General features: G+C 45.5%; 1 protein-coding gene across 1 annotated transcript in view; it reads right to left on the bottom strand.

Moving 5' to 3' along the window:
- The window catches only part of LOC139267427 (regulator of microtubule dynamics protein 2), a 218,729-nt gene that overhangs the window by 141,801 nt on the left and 56,423 nt on the right, over positions 1–20,505 (bottom strand). Inside the window, exons 2-3 of the mRNA XM_070885740.1 lie at positions 13,837–14,029; positions 4,878–4,980 (exon numbers count right to left, since the gene is read on the bottom strand). Of these exons, the coding sequence (XP_070741841.1) occupies positions 4,878–4,980; positions 13,837–14,029 (296 nt within the window). The remainder of the gene's footprint in view (positions 1–4,877; positions 4,981–13,836; positions 14,030–20,505) is intronic.

Raw genomic sequence — 20,505 nt, 5'->3', positions numbered from 1 at the left:
CATCTTCGCCCCAAAAAGTTTCCAATGCCTGGCTGAAAAAGGGAAGGAAATTTGTTAAGAACCTGGGTACATGAGGCCTCATCGACATGTGATAGCGCTCGGATGTCATCCCAGTTCCAGCAGATGTTGCCCAGCCAGCTCCTTCCAAGCAGTGTGGGGCCATCGCCCGGGACAATCCAGAGTGGCAGTTCATGCACCGTGCCCTCGTAGGTGATCTTGACCATGGTGCTGCCCAGGACAGTGATAAGCTCTTTGGTGTACGTTCTCAGTTTCGTGTGGATGGGGCTCAGGGCTTGTCTGAATGCTTTGTTGCACCACAGTCTCTCAAACATCTTTTTACTCATGATGGATTGGGTAGCGCCAGTATCCAGTTCTATGGCTACGGGTAAACCATTCAACTTTACGTTTAGCATTATCGGTGGACATTTCGTCGAAAATATGTGCACCCTGTGTACTTCAGCATCTGCCTCCTCTCTGAGGCTCGAAATTGCTTTGATCCACTATGGACCGATCTTCCTCTGCCATGTGGTGGTCAGCATGTTTTGCAGAGCTTGCAGCTCATTGGAGGTGCCCCATTGTTCCACAGCTCTTGCAAACATACCCTTTGAAGCAGCATGAATAGGCTGAATGGAAGCCTCCACAACACCAACAAGGTGTGAATTACCTTGCATTCATCCTTTGTTGCGGACTCTGAGTCATCTGGGTCACCCGAGGCCTGCTGGCAGTTGCAGATTCGTGGTTTCTACCCTGTACATTTCTGCTCGCAAACACAGTTCCAGTTAATTTCTGAACATTGCTAGCACTTGTGTGCTGAGAGATTTATTTGGTGTTATCACTGGTGGACATAAACGCCTGTGCTATCGCAATGGCCTTACTGGGGGTCGGTATTTCTACAGTCAAAAGTTTTCATAGGATGGTCTCGTGGCCAATGCCCCATACAAAAAAGTCTGAGCATTTGCTCCAGGTAGCCATCAAACTCATATTGTCCTGCAAGTCGCCTTAGCTCGGCGACATAGCTCGCCGCTTCCTGACCTTCAGATCACTGGCACGTGTAGAACCGATACCTCGCCATCAGCACGCTCTTTCTCGGGTTAAGATGCTCCCGGACCAGTGTACACAGCTCCTCATACGACTTATCTGTGGGTTTCACTGGAGCCAGAAGATTCTTCATGAGGCTGTAGGTCGCTGCCCCGCAGACTGTGAGGAGGACCGCTCTCCTTTTTGCAGCACTTCCTTCTCCGTCCAGCTCGTTGGCTACAAAGTACTGGTCTAGCCATTCGACATAGGCTTCCCAGTCCTCACCCTCCGAGAATCTCCAAGATGCCCAGTTTGCTGCATCTTTGCATTGGATTCGTATTCTCGTCACCAGTTATTGTGTTCCTAACACAGATGAGGCTGCACACAGGGAGGTTAAAGTAACAGTGACCTCAGTCTTTAATAAGACACTCCAGAATGAGGAACAGGCCTTAGGGATCAGCTTATATACAGTGCTCCCAAGGGATGCTGGGATCCCTTGGGACTTCAGGGGATGAGCCCCCTGGTGGCGGAACATGGGAGTGCATGTTTTACAGATACACAACAGTCATCATGTCCAGTTCCACGTCTGCCTGTCTGTCAGCAGACCGACTTTGCCGACTCACCCTCCGGAGCGATGGCATACGGGATTCAACCCCAGATCTGCGATGCTGCATGCCACTAGTACTAGGAGCCTCGGAGTTATCAAACCCCGAGAAAATTATGTCATCATCCTCAGACGAGGTGAGTGCCGGTGGTAAAAGAGGGGTGAATTGCATCTGCGCCGGAGTCGGCTGATCGGTAAACTCGTCTTCTTCTTCCTTCTCCACCTCCACACGATGGCCTGACGTGGAATATTGCCTTGAGGGATGCGGCGCCTGTGTCTGATCATCTGGAAGTAGAAAGCAACAGACGAGTGGTTGGCAGCTGGGGAGGGGACAGGGTAACATGAGGAAGATCGAATAGCAGAGACTCATTTGAAGGACCGCCGCTACTCCATCATATCTAGTCCATAGACACTATCACATTGTCCCAACCCAGCCCAGGGAGTGTGTATGACATTGCCCCAACCCTAGTCCACAGACACTGCAGGACATTGCCCCAACCCAGTCCAGGGAATGTGCAGGACTTGCCCTCAATTTCCGAGTGGGGTTCAGTTGCCTGACCCGAGACGCCGATTAGGCCTGCCACTTGCTCCTCAATGTCCGTGAGTGGTAGGGTCTGAGGCAGACCACCACCTGTCCGCACCTACTCGCGCCGATTATGAGATTTCTTTGCCTGCAAAGGTGAAAATGGGAATGCTCTTGTGGCACACACAGATCACTACCAAAGCACTTATATCATACTGCCTGAATGTCCTCTGTTTAATGGCCTTGGAAGTTGTACGTGGTTCATCAGGGGAGCATCGAAGTGCGGAGAAATCTTATGAGATCTCAGAAAGTAATCTTAGTAATGTGTAAAGATCATTAATGGCAAATAGGGTGCCAAACTAAGCCTGCCTATGTGTCATGCATTTTAGGAGGCAACCCACAGAGTGCTGAGAGACAGCAACAGCATGAGAACAAATAGTGTGTCAGATTTATAATTGAAGTAATGAAGGAGGGCATGAATAAAAATTGTACTCACTCTAACGACCCTCGAAAGATCACTGAACTTCTTTTGGCACTGTGTGCCACTCCTGACCACTGCGTCTGAAGCAGAGACCTCCTCAGCGATTTCCCTCCAAATGCATTTGAAAATGGATGGCAGGGGTCCAATGCAACTCCTGGCATCTTCTCTCCATAGTCCTCACTCGAGCTTCGTTAGCCTCCTGGCTGAAGCGCTTGGCACGGTGTCTTGCTGCTTCTTCCCCCATCATCAAAATCCAATTTTAAAAGGGCTGCGTCAGCCCCGGGTGTACCGTGCATGCGCGTGGCCGCGCCCTGCATTTGCGATCAGACCAGAAGCATGGGAAGAAAAAAAAAATTTGCGCATGCGCAGAACGGCCAACATTATTTTAGCGCTGGAACTTTCGGCTCCAGCGCACAAATGATGTGGTGCAACGCCGGTGTTAGCACTAACACTCCTCGTGAACTTTCATTTGGCGAAGTTGCGTGCTCTGGAGCTAACCGGGTGCAAAGTTTTTGATTTCGCCACGATTTGCACCCGAAAAGGGGCAAAAAGACAAAAATCAAGCCCATAGACGGCTTCCATCCATCTCTGTAATACCACTTCTCTCCACCCCTAGCTCAGTGAATCTGACACTGAAACCTTTATACATGTCGTCATCTCCAGACTCGATTACTCTCCGGCCTCTTCCATCCTCTAATTTCCAGAAACTTCAACCCATTGTATATGTGTGTGTGTGTGTATTACGGAGAAAAAGAGCAAGCCAGAGGAAAAAAAAGTGAAGAGAGGAGAAAGAGAGAAAGAGAAAGAGAGAAAGAAAACAAACATTTTCTAGTCACCAGGATGAGGAATGTCAGTGGTTCTGAGAAGGCAGGAGGGAAAGAAGATATGGAAATTTCATTTCAGTTCAGTTTTATTCCAGCAGGGTCCCTTAAACTCAGCCTTGGAATAGCATCCCTGCCACACTACTCTGACCATTCTGTTTCCACAGTAGCATCTTTAAAGCCTTCAATGAATGCGATTGTCAATTTACTGTCAAATTATGAGCAATTTAGTGCCCTTGACTTAGGCCTACTAGAAATTGGGTTGGGAATCCTACATCTCATTTCATATAGAACCATTACAGCTATCAGAGATAATGACCAAAATTTTGTTCGAGGATGTGGGTTGGGGGTTGGGTTTCCTGCAGGCCCTGCCAATTTTACGGCCTCAGTTTCCTGCTTGCAGCCAGCCAGCTTTAGACGGGGTTCGGTGATCGGGGTGGGGGGGGGGAAAGAGCAATCAGGAATCATCATCATCATCATAGGCAGTCCCTCGGAATCGAGGAAGACTTGCTTCCACTCCTGAAGTGAGTTCCTTAGTGGCAGAACAGTCCAATACGAGAGCCACAGACTCTGTTACGGGTGGGACAGATAGTCGTTGAGGGAAGGGGTGGGTGGGACTGGTTTGTCGCACGCGCTTTCCGCTGCCAGCGCTAAGTTCATGGGCAACTATGGCGATGCAGTGTTCTGGCTTGTCGCTGTTGGGGTTGTCCATGAGGGTCCTGACACTCCGAACTTCATGCTAACGGAGTGGAAGATGTCTGTGCGTGAGTTCTTTTAACATGGGGTGGTCGTTGCACACGGGCTACCACACGGGCTTAGCTGAGCGAGGTCTTGATCCAGTGGCAAGGGGGTCCAAGATGACTAGAGACCAGGAACTGCTATAGGGGAGAGAGGATTGGGGGGGGGGGGGGGGTTTGCACAGTCAGCAGGGGATTTGCAGGCGATGGAGATGGTTGGGATCGGCAGGCAAGCGGGAATCAAGGGAGGAGAGGCCTCGTGAATTGTGGAGGGTGGGTTAGGTAGGGACCCTTGATCCAGGAGGTAGGTATAAATCCACTTTATCCTGGATGCAGCAGTCCCCTGTTTAACTGCCGGGTTTCACAAGTTATGCGAGACCCGTTCACAGGCAGTTAAAAACAAAATGGCGGGGAAAATAGAGGCTTCCAGCCTCATTACAATATTAAGATTGAGGTAATGCCCCCTAGCAGTGGGTTGGTTGCCCAACCCCCGTCCCGCTTTGATCAGCATTATATTTGAAATCAGGTTGCAAAAGGTGAGAAGACATTGTTCCGGCTCAGAAGAGCTCTGTGTTTGAAACTTTAAAAAAATCATTTAACTACTCAACTAATTAACTCCTTTTGAATCACTAGGTTACACTTTATTTCTTAAATAAAAGAGCTTGCAGAAACAAATTTTATATTCACACCTTACCAATTATAGCATAGTTTCTCTTGTCTTCTTTATCCAATGTAATGTCATGCATATCAGCATATGCCCGTGCTAATCGCCACAGAAATTCCACCTGGTCCCAAAACTTGAAAAACAAACAGTATTCATTAAATATTTATCATGTTGGCTAAGGTAGATTGGGAAACTACATTAAAAGTTATGACGGTAGATGAGCAATGGCTAGCATTTAAAGAATGAATACATAATTTACAACAAATATATATTCCTTTAAGGCACAAAAACTGCACAGGAAAAGTGGTCCAACCATGGCTAACAAGAGAAGTTAAAGATAGTATTAGATCAAAGGAAGAGGCTTATAATGTTGTGAAAAAGAGTAGTAAGCCTGAGGATTGGGAGGATTTTAGAATTCAGCAGGAGGACCAAGAAATTGATAAAGGGAAAATAGAGTATGAGAGCAAACTAGCGAGACACATAAAAACAGACTGCAAAAGCTTCCATAGGCATGTAAAAAGGAAAGGATTAGCTAAAGTAAATGCGACAGAAGTTATAATGGTGAATAAGGAAATGGCAGAGAAATTAAACAAATATTTTGTGTCTGTCTTCATGCAAGAAGATTGCAAAAAACCTCCTGGAAATTGTGGATTACCAAGGGTCTAGCGAGAATGAGGAACTGAAAGAAATTAGTATTAGTAAAAAAATAGTTCTGGAGAAATTAATGGGACTGAAAGCCGATAAATCCCTTGGACTCAATGGCCTACATCCTAGGGTTTTGAAAGAGGTGGCTATAGAGATAGTAGATGCATTGGTTGTCATCTTCCAAAATTCCATAGATTCTAGAAAGGTTCCCGCAGATTGGAAGGTAGCTAATGTAACCCCACTATTTCAGAAAGGAGGGAGATTCTAGCAAGGTTCCCGCGGATTGGAAGGGAGAAAACGTAATCCCGTTATTTAAGAAAGGAGGGAGAGAGATAATGGGAACTACAGACCAGTTAGCCTGACATCAGTAGAAGGGAAAATTTATTATTAAGGACATGGCAATTAGAAAATAATAATAGGATTAGGCAGAGTCAACATGGATTTATAAAAGGGAAATCGTGTTTGACAAATCAATTGAGAGTTTTTTTAGATTGAAACTAGCAGAATAGATAAGGGGGAATCAGTGGGTGTGGTGTATTTGGATTTTCAGAAGGCATTTGATAAGGTGCCACACAAGAAGTTATTAAACAAAATTCGGGCTCATGGGATTGAGGATAATATACCAGCATGGATTGAGGATTAGTTAACGCGTTGGCAGACTGTAACTAGAGGGGTACCACAAGGATCAATGCTTGGGCCTCAACTACCTACAATCTGTATCAATGATTTGGATGAGGGGACCAAATGTAATATATCCAAGTTTGCTAATGATACAAACTTAGGTCGGAATGTAAGTTGTGAGGAGGAATCAGAGAGACTCCAAGGCGATATAGACAGGCTAAATGAGCTGGCAAGAAGAACATGGCAAATGGAATATAATTGTGGAAAAATAGAAAAGTAGAGTATTTGTTAAATAGCGAGAGATTGGGAAATGTTGGTGTTCAGAGGGACCTGGGTGCCCTTGTACACCAATCACTGAAAGTTTACAGGTACAGCAAGCAATTAAGAAAGCAAATGGTATGTTGGCCTTTATTATGAGGATTTGTGTATAAGAGTAAAGATGTTTTGCTGCAATTATATAGGGTCCTGGTGTGACCACACCTGGAGTATTGAATAGTTATCCAAGGAAGGATATACTTGCCATTGGAGTGCAACAAAGGTTCACCAGACTGATTCCTGGGATGGGGGAATTGTCCTATGAGGAGAGATTGAGTAGACTAGGCCTATATTCTCCAGAGTTTAGAAGAATGAGAGGTGATCTCATTGAAACATACACAATTCTTACAGGGCTTGACAGGGTAGATGCAGGAATGATGTTTCCTCTGGCTGGGGAGTCTAGACCCAGGGGTCACAATCTTAGAATAAGGGGTCAGTCATTTAGGACTGAGATAAGGAGAAGTTTCTTCACTAAGAGAGGGGTGAACTTTGGAATTCTCTACCCCAGAAGGCTGTGGATGTTCAGTCGTTGAATATATTCAAGACAGAGATCGATAGATTTTTGAAGATTAAGGGAATCAAGGGAAATGAAGATAGTGCAGGGAAGTGGAGCTGAGGTAGAAGAGCTGATGGAGAACTGCATTGTCAGAGGTGCCGGCTTTCTGATGAACGTTAAACCGAGGCCCCATCTACTCTCAGGTGGACGTAAAAGATCCCATGGTACTATTTCAAAGAAGAGCAGGGGGGTTATCCCCAGTGCCCTGGCCAACATTTATCCTTCAAGCAACATAACAAAAACACAGATTATCTTTATCATTATCACATTGTTGTTTGTGATAATGATCACAAATGCTTGTGTGCAAATTAGCTGCCACGTTTCCTACTTTGCAACATTGACTACACTCCAAAAGTACTTCATTGGCTGTAAAGTGAGACGTCTAGTGGTTGTGAAAGGGACTATATAATTCATCGACTATATCCTGGAGTTCAGTCTCCGAATATGCGCAGACGCAGGCGTCGTCCGCGTACTGCAGTTCAACGACAGAGGTTTGGTGGTCTTGGACTTGGTCTGGAGGCGGCGTAGGTTAAACAGCCTCCCACTGGTTCAGAGTTTAGTTCCACTCCTGCGGGGAGCTTGTTGACAATGAGATGGAGCATGGCAACGAGGAAGATTGAGAAGAGGGTTGGAGCGATGACGCAGCCCTGTTTGACCTAGGTTCAGACTGGAATGGGTCTGTAACAGATCTGCTAGTAAGGATCACAGCCTGCATGTCGTCATGGAGCAGGCGAAGGATGTTGACAAACTGTTGGCAGACACTGATGCGGAGATTCAACATTGCCTCCAGTGCGAAAAGAGTGTTCAAAGGCCAAGCCCTCAAACCTACCACCAAGTCCATGGTCTACAGGCCTGTAGTAATTCCAGCACTCCTGTATGGATCAGAGGCATGGACAACATACAGAAGACACATCAAGTCTCTGGAGATATATCACCAATGATGTCTCCGCAAGATCCTGCAAATCCCCTGGGAGGACAGACACACCAACATCAGTGTCCTCGCCCAGGCTAACATCCCCAGCATTGAAGCACTTGCCACACTAGATCACCTTCGCTGGGCAGGCCACTTAGTTCGCATGCCAGACACGAGACTCCCTAAGCAACTGCTATAAGTGGAGCTCCTTCATGGCAAACGAGCCAAAGGTGGGCAGTGGAAATGTTATAAGGACACCCTCAAAGCCTCCCTGCTGAACTGCGACATCACCACTGACGCCTGGGAGACCCTGGCTGAAGACCGCTCTAGGTGGAGAAAGTGCATCCAGGAGGGCGTTGAGCTCTTCGAATCTCAACGCTGCGAGCGTGAAGAGGTCAGGCTCAGGCAGCGGAAGGAGCGTGTGGTAAATCAGTGCCACACCCCGCTTCCCCCGACGAATATCTGTCCCACCTGTGACAGGGTCTGTGGCTCTCGTGTTGGACTGTTCAGCCACCAAAGAACTCACTTGAGGAGTGGAAGCAAGTCTTCCTCGATTCCGAGGGACTGCCTATGATGATGATATATAATCCAAGTCTTTTTAATTGAATGGTGGAGCAGGCTCAAGGGGCCAAATGGCCTACTCCTGCTCCTAATTCTTATGTTCCTTACATTTTATCATTTTTACATGTGGAAAACAACTGCAATATTAGGGATGAAAAGGGATATGGGCTAACAAACCAAGTCAATCCAGATATGGCTGGCGTGATCAAGTTCATCCCAAAATAGTATACATTTATTAATAACTGCACTATTTAAACTGTCAAATTCTAATTTCTGGGGCGGGGATAAGAGCAGCAGTTTTAAAACTAACGAATCTATGCAAGGTTCAAGTTCAACTGTAATGTCTCTGTTGATGCCATGCAGGTACTATAGCATAGAGGTTGTGTTACTGGACTAGTAATCCAGAGACCTGGACCGATAATCCAGAGAACATGAATTCAGCTTCAAAAAGAAATTTGGAAATAAAAAGCTGGTATCAGAAAAAGTGACCATGAAGCTGTCGGATTGTCGTAAAAAACCCCATTTGGCTAACATCACGAGTATGAATTTGAAAAATGCTTGAAAAAGGCTAGTTGCATGAGAAAGATTCTATGGACACACATGATAGATCCAGTAGCCAAATACATTTCATAAGGATGTGTTTATTTGTACTGCCAAAATGGCCAACATGTTACACCCTTTGTTTCTGATTGGACCCCTTGGAGGATAAGCCACACCCTGAAGTTTCACAGGAATGTGTCATTGGAACCGCCCATTCCAAGGTCTCACTGACTTTGCAAATTGTAACTCGATCCACTTTGACTTCCCGAAGCGACAGAGGATAGAGCTCCCCAGAAGACAGCAAGGGCCAGCCAAAGTGCCTTACCCCAGTTCAAGTACACCCTTCCCAAAGCCGAAGTGCCTTACCCCAGTGCAAGTGCATCCTCCACCCCCACACACCCCACAGATGGGGCATTGTGTACGGATTGTTAACAGGTTTATTGGGTATGAAGTGAATCGTGACAATGTCGTGACTTCTGGATATCATCCATTCCAACGATGTCCCTAGTAGGGGGTTGGAAGAATGTGATCCGTCTTCCCTGAGTTCCCTCTCTCCCCTTTGAAACCCACCCCCCCCCCCCCCCCCGCCACTGTGTCTCTCTCTCTCTCTCTCCCCCCAGCCTCTTTCTCTTCCCTCCCCTCCCAGCATCTCACTCTTCCCCCCCCCCTCCCTCCCTCCCCAGCCTCTCACTCTCCCCTCCACAGCCTCTCACTCTTTCCCCCCCACCCCCACCCCACTCCCCTCCCCAGCCTCTCACTCTTCCCCCCCACACCCCCCCCCAAGCCTCTCAACCACCCTTTTTCTCTTTTTCTCTCTCTCTCTTCTCCCCCTCTCCACCGCTCCCCCCCACCCCTGCGCCCCCAGTGCTCTCCCCTCGCCGCCCGGGACTCACGGCTCACGGGAGGCTCGGGGCCCGATTGGAGTCTCACTCTCAGCCGGAGAAGCAGGCTCGCAGAGGAGCAGCAGTTCAGTCAAAGAACCCGTGGAGCACCAACGTGGTCAGACTGATCGCGGGGTCGCACTTCCAGTTCGAGGCCCCGCTTCTAGCTTCAGACAGGAGACATCGGGGGTGGAGTCTCAAGAGGACGAAGGCGCAGAAGGACAGAAAAAGTGCAGTACACATACATTCCCATTTTTTAATGCTCTGTTCATGCTCCTGCATATATATCAAAATGTAATTAGGTATCAAGACCACAAGGAACTAAGAATTGTTTTTGAGAATAATCCAAAATGCTGAAGCTGAAGCAGAAGGGGAGAAAAAAACTTGCATAAAATAGGCTAGTTGAGTGGACTAGAGAGCTGCCAACTCCAAAGAAAGCATACTCTAGGATGATCCAATATTAGGAGATGGTAGAAAAGGAGATTATTATTCAGCTTCATTGTGCATTAGCAACTAATATTATGGCTTAGGTGGCGAACTAAAAATAACATTGTCTTTGCATATTATTGGCTCGTGTTCAGTCTGGGGGATTGCATGATGTTCCATTGCTGCTGCATTTACAAATGTTGGCATGACTTTGGCTAGCTCAGTAAGTAGGGCACGAGATGCTTAAACTCAAGGTCCTTGGTTCAAGCTCCACATTGACTGATTCATTCAGCTGCCTAATTCCAAACTAACAACCTTTCATTGTAAAATGAACTATATGTTCTTGAGTAATGGAAAATACTGCAATGGTGTGAGGAGCCCATGCAACTGTAAAATTAAACTACATTTTAAATAAGACTTTGTATGGGGGCTATCCAGTATGTAATTCAAAAAACATTCAACTAACTAGGAATTTAAAACAAAGCATGTTCTCCCTTTCCTCTCCTGAAGGCACTGACCATTCTGGGGTATGGTTCAAATGGGTGCTAGGTGCATTCTGATACCTTGCCCACATGGTCATTCTTGTTGCAAGTCTGTACAATGAGTGTAAGCAGTTTATTCAACCATGGAGGACATTACAGACAAAATTAGGAACTGGAGGAGGGCATTCAGCCTCTTGAGCCTGTTCTGCTACTCAATTAGATGATGGCTGATCTGTAGCTCAACTGCAGTTACCAGCACCCTTCCCTTGATACCCTTACCTAACAAAAATATAGCAATCTCAGTCTTGAAAATTTCAATTGAACAAAAATCCACAGCCTTATGAAGGAGAGCTACAGAATGCCACTACACTTCATGTGAAAAATTTCTTCCTGATTTCTGAAATGGCCTCGCACTAAGTTTATGATGATGCCATATATTTCCCCACCAGAGATACGTTTGGCTTATATACCCCATCAATTTCCTTTATCACTTTAAAGACCTCGATTAGATCACCCTCTCAACCTTGTAAATGCAAGGAAAAACAAACCAAGTTTCTGTTCTCATAATTTAACCCCTTAAGCTCTGGTATCATCCTGGTGAATTAGGACTGTTCCCTGCTCGAAGGCCAATATATCTTTCCCGAGATAAAAACAGAAAATGCTGTAAATACTCAGCAGCATCTGTGGAGAGAGAAACAGATTGATGACTTTTCGTCAGAACTGGAAAAAGTTAGCGATGTAACAGGTTTTGAGAGGCGGGGAAGGGGGGAGGGGAAGAAAGAACGAAAGGTACGCTTTGCGATAGGGTGGAAGGCAGAAGAGATTAAATGACAAAAGGGTTGTTGGTGCAAGGTGAAAGGAGATAGTAATGGAACAAGTAAACAAAAGATCAGTCTAGGAGGTGTCAATGGGAATATCAGAATCATCAGCAATAGCTGCAGTCCATAAAAATGGGGGCATTGGTTATGATCTGAAATTGTTGAACTCAATGTTTATTCCGGAAGGATGTAAAGTGCATAATAGAAAGATGAGGTGCTGTTCCTTGAGCTTCCGTTGAGCATCACTGGAACAGTGTGAGAGGCCGAGGACAGAGGTCAGAGTGAGAGTGGTGCCGAGAATTAAAACGACAGGCGATGGGAAGCTCGTGGTCATGCCAGGCAAGAACGCGGGAATTGTGTCAACATAAATTCATTTCATTACCTGACAGCTGCAAGTGTGCTACAAAAGCTCCTATCTCACAGCTGTTCACTATCCAAGATCAGAACCTCTTGCATACTGCATTTGGAAGCCACATTGGCCTTTATGCAGGTTGCAAGTCCTTGGAGCAGGTCACCTCGTTGGAACAACCTCTCTCACCATTGACAGATTGATTCTGTCATCTCTACTTCATCTAACATCTATTACATTAGCATCGATGCCCTTGAAACTATTTTACCTTGGTCCTCAGAATCCCAAAATGATTAGCCCAAACACCTGCATCGCCAGGCACACCAGAAGCACCAACACCAACCTTCTCCATAATAAACTGCTGCTGTACTGGACACAGGGCATCAGCAGCCGACCACACTGCTGCCCGGGACGCCAGGGACAGCCTCACCATGGCCAGATTTACTTCACTTGACCCTGTACACCTTAGCTGCCACATGATGCGCCAGGTTGGCACCACCCAAAACCAACACCATAAAGCATCCGCCCAAGCCATTCCTTTCACATTCATCACCATTATGTCTCACCATTCACTGCAACTCACTAATCCACTTCCAAAGATGTACATAGATCTATCCAAGAATGCAAAGTATTGAAAATAAAGATTTAAATGTTTGACACATTGGCAAAAACACCCAAGTGCCTACCCTTGTCTGCTATTAGTTGGTATGCTTGCACTAGGATTAAGGTGAGTGAGAGGGGAATGTGATAATGTAGATAGAGAGGGATGGGTAGAGGTGCAAGGTAAGTTGGTGTAAGGATGTGCAGGAGTAGGGTAGGGAAGGCAGAGTGATGGGGATGTGATGAGTGGCACAGCAGGATGAGGTTGAGTGTGACTTTGCAGTAACGTTTCGTGATCAACTGAGATCATTGAAAGGTTTGCGCCACTGCAGCCTGGTCCTCCTGATGACATCCCTGCTTGTGCCCTCCTGTGCAATGTACAACCAGGCTACATTGGTCTCCTGGGGAGGTCTCTTCCGCCCATTGGAAGGGAAGAGAACCTGCCTGCAAGCTGTGACTCCCTCCCATAAGCATAAGGAGGGAATCATGGGAGCACCTGGATGCAGCCCTGCACCTCTGTGCAGTGCTCGTTAGTGTTTACAGCACCTCAACTGTCAAAATCAATTTGGACATGGTCCCTTTAAGGAAACCAGTTGAGGACGCGTTTCCAAATGACGTCATCAGACCCGCTTCCTTTTAATTGGCCGGGCACCTCACTGGGTGGACTAACAAGCCCAATCGATGCAAAATCACTTCCACAGAATGGGATGGAGACAGCATCGGGTTCAGACCCTGCTACCGATCCCGGCCGCACCGAACCCGCCCCGGTAGGCGGAATCACGGCCCTCTTGTCTGGAATCATTACACCACAGCACTCAGTTTGCACTATAGCTTAAGAGATGGAGGCCTGGCAACATGCCTATATAAAAACAGACATAGATGCAGAATTCTGTAGTTCGTGCTCATCTGTTTACCTTGAAACAATGGAGAGTTTATTGGCCGCCCTATAATATTGCATTTATATAATGCCTTACCATGTCAAAATGCTTGAAATGCTTCAAGTAAAAGTAATTTGCGTTTTGTAATTGTTATGTATGCCAACCAAACATTCAGAGCCAAAGATTAAAATAGCTTCCTGCTTCCAGTATACAATTTAACTGCAATGACTGTTTGAAAACATAATCTTTGGTATATGGTTAAGGCTTTGCTCCTATTGTTTTCCACTTGATAATTTTATATTTTGTAGTAACCACAAACTGTGCATCTCCCTAGAATCAAATCATGATAAAGGTTCACTATATTCACAGAAAATGTAATTGAAGATACAGTAGTATGCAGCTACCTGATCTTTTTTTTCAAGCAGTAACTGGAATCCCTCTTTCTTATCCAATTCTAGACTCCCATGTAGATTATCTGCAATCTGCAATAGGACATCAAATTCGCTGGTCTGATTGTCTTTCGCAGTGTTTACTGTAGAATGGTTCACCTCTTCCGCTTCAGATTCTTCTTCTGTATCTGTATGTGCAGTGATATAGCTGCAAATTAAAAAGTTTGCAGGTTTACCACAATGTTTATGCTATAAACTCTAATCACTGAACATTGACTGTTTTGCATAACAAATCAAAATGTCACTGTAAAAATGTAGAGTGTCAGAATTAATAAAGTTGGAACACTAAGAACAAGCCTGTAACTGGTTGTTATGCTGTATCAGCATGTGCACTTTCACCACAAAGTCCTTTGTAAACTTTTTCTATGGCAGCAACCAGCAAATTTGTTTTTAAAACTAAAAAAAGAACTCAATTATATTACACAACAATAAGGAGAGCTGGGATTGTGTTAACCACAGGCATCTTCAAAATTCAAAAGACATTTCAGGACAAGTCAAGCGACATTTCACGACAATTCAAGCTTCATTCAGCCTTGTGAGTTAAGATCTCATTTGACAGTTTGGCTCAATTGGTAGCATGTTGTAGGCTCCAATACAGAACATGAGCAGATGAGCAGATAAAACAGATTGGCACTCCAATGCAGTATTGAGCGGGTGTTACATCTGCAGGGTGCCATCTTTCAGACAAATACTGAATAGAGGTCCAGTATGCCTAGTCAAGTGTACATTAAAAATCCAATGGAACTTTTTGAAGAGTTGGGCGTTCTCTTAGTATTCTAGCAAATATTTCACTCTCAGCAACTAACACCAACATAATGAATGAAATAATCATTCATCTTACTGCTATTTGTCAGAGCTTGCTGTGTGCAAAGTGGTTGCTACATTTATCTACAATAGTGATGGCACTTCAAAGTGATTTGAATATTTTTGAGATGTGCCAAGATGCTAGATAAATGCAATTCATTCTTTTATTGAGTACTTCATCACAATGTACCAATGATTCTATACTCCTTCCAATTGTACTAGTCAGAGGTGACTGGGGGTGGGGGAGAGTGGCGACCAGACTAACATCCCCAGCATTGAAGCACTGACCACACTTGATCAGCTCCGTTGGGTGGGCCACATCGTTTGCATGCCAGGCACGAGGCTCCCAAAGCAAGCGCTCTACTCGGAACTCCTTCACGGCAAGCGAGCCAATGGTGGACAGAAGAAACATTAAAAGAACACCCTCAAAACCTCTCTGATAAAGTGCAACATCCTCACCGACACCTCGGAGTCCCTGGCCAAAGACCGCCCTAAGTGGAGGAAGTGCATCCGGGAAGGCGAAGAGCATCTTGTGTCTCATCGCCAAGACCATGCAGAAATCAAGCTCAGGCAGCGGAAAGAGCGTGCAGCAAACCGGTCCCAACCACCCTTTCCCTCAGTCACCTAAGGACTCATTCTTAGAGTGGAAGCAAGTCTTCCTCGATTCTGAGGGACTGCCTATGATGATGACGACTAGTCAGAGATTGATAAACCTGAAATTATTTACATCCCAGTATTTTACATTTTGCATTTACTTATCTCAAAAAGCTAATCAAGGTTGGATGAGTCTTTGGGCTGGATTTTCGGCTTTTAGGATTTAGGGGTGCAAATCACGGCGGTACGCAAAAGTTTACGCTGGGAAATAGTTTGTGCCCTGGTCAGAAATTTTCGGCAAAAAAGTGATCTGGAGGAGCATTGCCGTTAAGTCAGGTATTGCACGACTGACTGTGCGCAGGAGCTGAAATCGGCATTGAAGGAGGTGGCCATTTTGCGCATGCACATTGAAATATTATTTTTTTTCCCTCTTGGTTTCTTTTCCAGTTGCAAATGCAAGGCGTGCCAGCTTCCTGCACCGGCCCACTTCAGCTGAGATGGAGGAGCATGAGGGAAGGCAGCGTGCCAGGCGCTTGAGCCAGGAGGCTAGTGGGGCCTTACTGAGCGCGGTGGAGTGGAGGTGGGCCTCACTCCATCTTACAGGGGGAACCAGACTACTCCCTCCTGTGTTTAAGAGAACATGGAGGGAGATAGCGCAGGAGGTGTTGGCTGTAGACACTGTGCCCAGGACTGGCACACAGTGCCAAAAAAAGTTTAACGCCCTCACAAGGATCCTCAGTGTGAGTACCATTTGCATCTATGCATGTTTCCATGACTTGTAACATTAATCTCACACACTATGTGAAGTTTTTCATGTACCTAGTCATTCTCAACACTCAGTGGGGTGCCTTTCATAATGCATAACAAAGATGAAGGCTTACTTTGGCACCCATTGGCTTTTAATGATCTATGCACAAAATTTGTATCATTAAGATCGTTTCTTAAACGATAAGGGGATAAGGGGTTATGGGGAGCAGGCGGGGAAGTGGAGCTGAGTCCATGATCAAATCAGCCGTGATCTTATTGAATGGTGGAGCAGTCTCGAGGGGCCGTATGGCCTACTCCTGTTCCTATTTCTTATGTTCTTATCGTCCCTCACAATGTACTCGAACTGCTCCTATCGCTTTCTGAAAGTTCACGTACAGCCCCCATGTTAGATGCCTCTAGCCTGCGAATACATACTGATGAAGCACATGCAAGATCGAAACAGACTGAACGGAGGCTTCCAAAACATTCACACAGTATGACCTATTCTACTGTGGTAGGCATATGTGGCACAACAGCAGAGAAACCCTTTCTGAGCCCTTCCTATTTTTCTCTTTGCAGTCAGAGCACTCCCACAACATGAGGGAGCAGCTGCAGACAGACGGGGGTCCGCCTCAAACAATTCCTCTGATGGACGTAGAGAAGGTCTCTGCCCTCATTGGAGTCCCAGCTCGGACAGTTGCCGGGGGCGATAGTGAGCCCCCTTCGGTTAGTGAGGGTATGTAAATGGATCGTGCGACTGAATACACTACATTGCGAAATATCATGGAGTTGCGGCGGCCCTCAAATGAACCTGTGCTATGCCACCTTCCTCATGTCACCCTGCCCCCTCCCCCTCGTCTGTTGTTTTCTATTTCCAGATGACCAACCAGAGATGCAGCATCAATCTCTCTCTCTCGTTCTTTCCTGGTTTTTAAAAGTTTCCCAATCCTCTGCCTGCCCCCCCCCCCCACCCACCCCCCCACTAGTCTTGGCCACATTGTATGCCCTTGTTTTCAATTTGATACCATCCTTTATTTCCTTAGTTAGCCACGGATGGTTATCCCTTCTCTTACAGTCTTTCCTTTTTATTGGGATATATTTTTGTTGTGAGTGAAGAAATATCTCCTTAAATGTCTGCCACTGCTCATCAACTGTCCCACACTTTAATCTATTTTCACAGTCCATTTTAGCCAACGCTGCCGTCATACCTTTGTAGTCGCCTTTATTTAAGCTTAGGACCCTGGTTTGAGATCCAACTTGCTCACCCTCCAACTGAGTTTGAAATTTAACCATGTTATGGTCACTCATTCCTAGAGGATCCTTTACTAGGAGATCATTTATTAATCCTGTCTTATTACACAGTACCAGATAGAAGATAGCCTGCTCCCTGGTTGGTTCCGGTACGTACTGTTCAAGTAAACTATCCCGGATACATTCTTCCACAAGGCTACCCTGGCCAATTTGCTTTGTCCAATCAATATGAAGGTTAAAATCGTCCATGATTATTGCCGTTCCTTTTTTACAAGCCTCCATTATTTCTTGATTTATACTCCGTCCAACAGTGTAGCTACTGTTAGGGGGCCTATAGACTACGCCCACCAGCAACATTTTTCCCTCATCCTTATCTCCTCATTCTTTCTTGAGAGAATGTATCACTTTGCATTAAATCTCACCTGCCACATGTCCGCCCATTTCACCAACTTATGTCTTCTTGAAGTCTATCACTATCCTCCTTACTGTTGATATACTTCCAAGTTTTGTGTCATCTGCAAATTTTGAAATTGTGTTCTCTACACCCAAGTCCAAGTCATTAATATATATCAAGAAAAGCAGTAGTCCTAGTACCAATCCCTGGGGAACACCACTGTACACCTTCCTCCAGTCTGAAAAGGACTGTTCACCACTACTCCCCTTTCCTGCCACTTGGCCAATTTTGTATCCATGCTGCCACTGTCCCTTTTATTCCATAGACTTCAACTTTGCTCTCAAGCATTTTATCAACTGCCTTTTGGAAGTCCACGTTTGCCCCATCAACTTTGTTTTTTAACCCATTAAAAAACTCGATCAAGTTAGTTAAACACGATTTGCCTTTAACAAATCCGTACTGGTTTCCTTAATTAATCCACAAGTTTTCAAGTAATTGTTAATTTTGTCCCCGATTATTATTTCGAACAGCTTCCTCACTATCAACTGACTGGCCTGTAACATGGAAAATAGGTGCAGGAGTAGGCCATTCGGCCCTTCGAGCCTGCACTGCCATTCAATGAGTTCATGGCTGAACATGCAACTTCAGTACCCCATTCCTGCTTTCTCACCATACCCCTTGATCCCCCAAGTAGTAAGGACTACATCTAACTCCCTTTTGAATATATTTAGTGAATTGGCCTCAACAACTTTCTGTGGTAGAGAATTACACAGGTTCACCACTCTCTGGGTGAAGAAGTTTCTCCTCATCTCGGTTCTAAATGGCTTACCCCTTATCCTTAGACTGTGACCCCTGGTTCTGGACTTCCCCAACATTGGGAACATTCTTCCTGCATCTAACCTGTCTAAGCCCGTCAGAATTTTAAACGTTTCTATGAGATCCCCTCTCATTCTTCTGAACTCCAGTGAATACAAGCCTAGTTGATCCAGTCTTTCTTGATATCTCAGTCCCGCCATCCCAGGAATCAGTCTGGTGAACCTTCGCTGCACTCCCTCAATAGCAAGAATGTCCTTCCTCAAGTTAGGAGACCAAAACTGTACACAATACTCCAGGTGTGGCCTCACCAAGGCCCTGTACAACTGTAGTAACACCTCCCTGCCCCTGTACTCAAATCCCCTCGCTATGAAGGCCAACATGCCATTTGCTTTCTTAACCGTCTGCTGTACCTGCATGCCAACCTTCAATGACTGATGTACCATGACACCCAGGTCTCGTTGCACCTCCCCTTTTCCTAATCTGTCACCATTCAGATAATAGTCTGTCTCTCTGTTTTTACCACCAAATTGGATAACCTCACATTTATCCACATTATACTTCATCTGCCATGCATTTACCCACTCACCTAACCTATCCAAGTCACTATGCAGCCTCATAGCATCCTCCTCGCAGCTCACACTGCCACCCAACTTAGTGTCATCCACAAATTTGGAGATACTACATTTAATCCCCTCGTCTAAATCATTAATGTACAATGTAAACAGCTGGGGCCCCAGCACAGAACCTTGCAGTACCCCACTAGTCACTGCCTGCCATTCTGAAAAGTACCCATTTACTCCTACTCTTTGCTTCCTGTCTGCCAACCAGTTCTCAGTCCACATCAGCACACTACCCCCAATCCCACGTGCTTTAACTTTGCACATTAATCTCTTGTGTGGGACCTTGTCGAAAGCCTTCTGAAAGTCCAAATACACCACATCAACTGGTTCTCCCTTGTCCACTCTACTGGAAACATCCTCAAAAAATTCCAGAAGATTTGTCAAGCATGATTTCCCTTTCACAAATCCATGCTGACTGGATCTATCATGTCACCTCTTTCCAAATGCGCTGCTATGACATCCTTAATAATTGATTCCATCATTTTACCCACTACCGATGTCAGGCTGACCGGTTTATAATTCAGTTTTCTCTCTCCCTCCTTTTTTAAAAAGTGGGGTTACATTGGCTACCCTCTACTCCATTGGAACTGATCCAGAGTCTATGGAATGTTGGAAAATGACTGTCAATGCATCCGCTATTTCCAAGGCCACCTCCTTAAGTACTCTGGGATGCAGTCCATCAGGCCCTGGGGATTTATCGGCCTTCAATCCCATCAATTTCCCCAACACAATTTCCCGACTAATAAGGATTTCCCTCAGTTCCTCCTTCTTACTAGACCTGTAGTTGCTGGATTTATCCTTGCCCCTTTTTTGAACAACAGGGTGTAATATTTACAATTCCATTGTCCTCTGGCACCACTCCTGTATCTAAGGAGGATGTGAAGATTATGGTCAGTACCTCCACAATTTCCATCTTAATTTCCACCTGAACTTACCTCAGGTGGAAATTAAGATGCATCCAATCCAATCTTGGTGACTTATCTACTTTAAGTACAGCCAGTCTATCTCGTACCTCCTGTTCATCAATTTTTTTCCCTATCTAGTATCTCCACTACCTCCTCTTTCACTATGTCTTCCTTGAAGACAGATGCAAAGTATTCATTTAGTACCTCAGACATGCCCTCTGCTGCCATGCGTAGGTCTCCTTTTTGGTCCCTAATCAGCCCCACCCCTCCTCTTACTACCCATTTACTATTTATATGTCAATAGAAGACTTTTGAATTCTCAAGATACCCAGATTATTTTCTACTCACTCAATATCAAAAAACCAAAATGCTTGACAGGAAGAGAGAAAGCACGTTAAGATTGGCATTTGAAGTTATTGAGATGAGAAGCTAGTCCCAGGAATTATGTTTTTTTTTTAAAAGTACAGAATGTTTACAGACAAGTTCCCAATTC

Source organism: Pristiophorus japonicus, chromosome 7 (assembly GCF_044704955.1).
Source record: "Pristiophorus japonicus isolate sPriJap1 chromosome 7, sPriJap1.hap1, whole genome shotgun sequence".
NCBI classification, from domain to species: Eukaryota; Metazoa; Chordata; class Chondrichthyes; family Pristiophoridae; genus Pristiophorus; species Pristiophorus japonicus.
The sequence above is the reverse complement of the archived record's forward strand: the minus strand, read 5'-3'. Positions and strand labels throughout refer to the sequence as shown.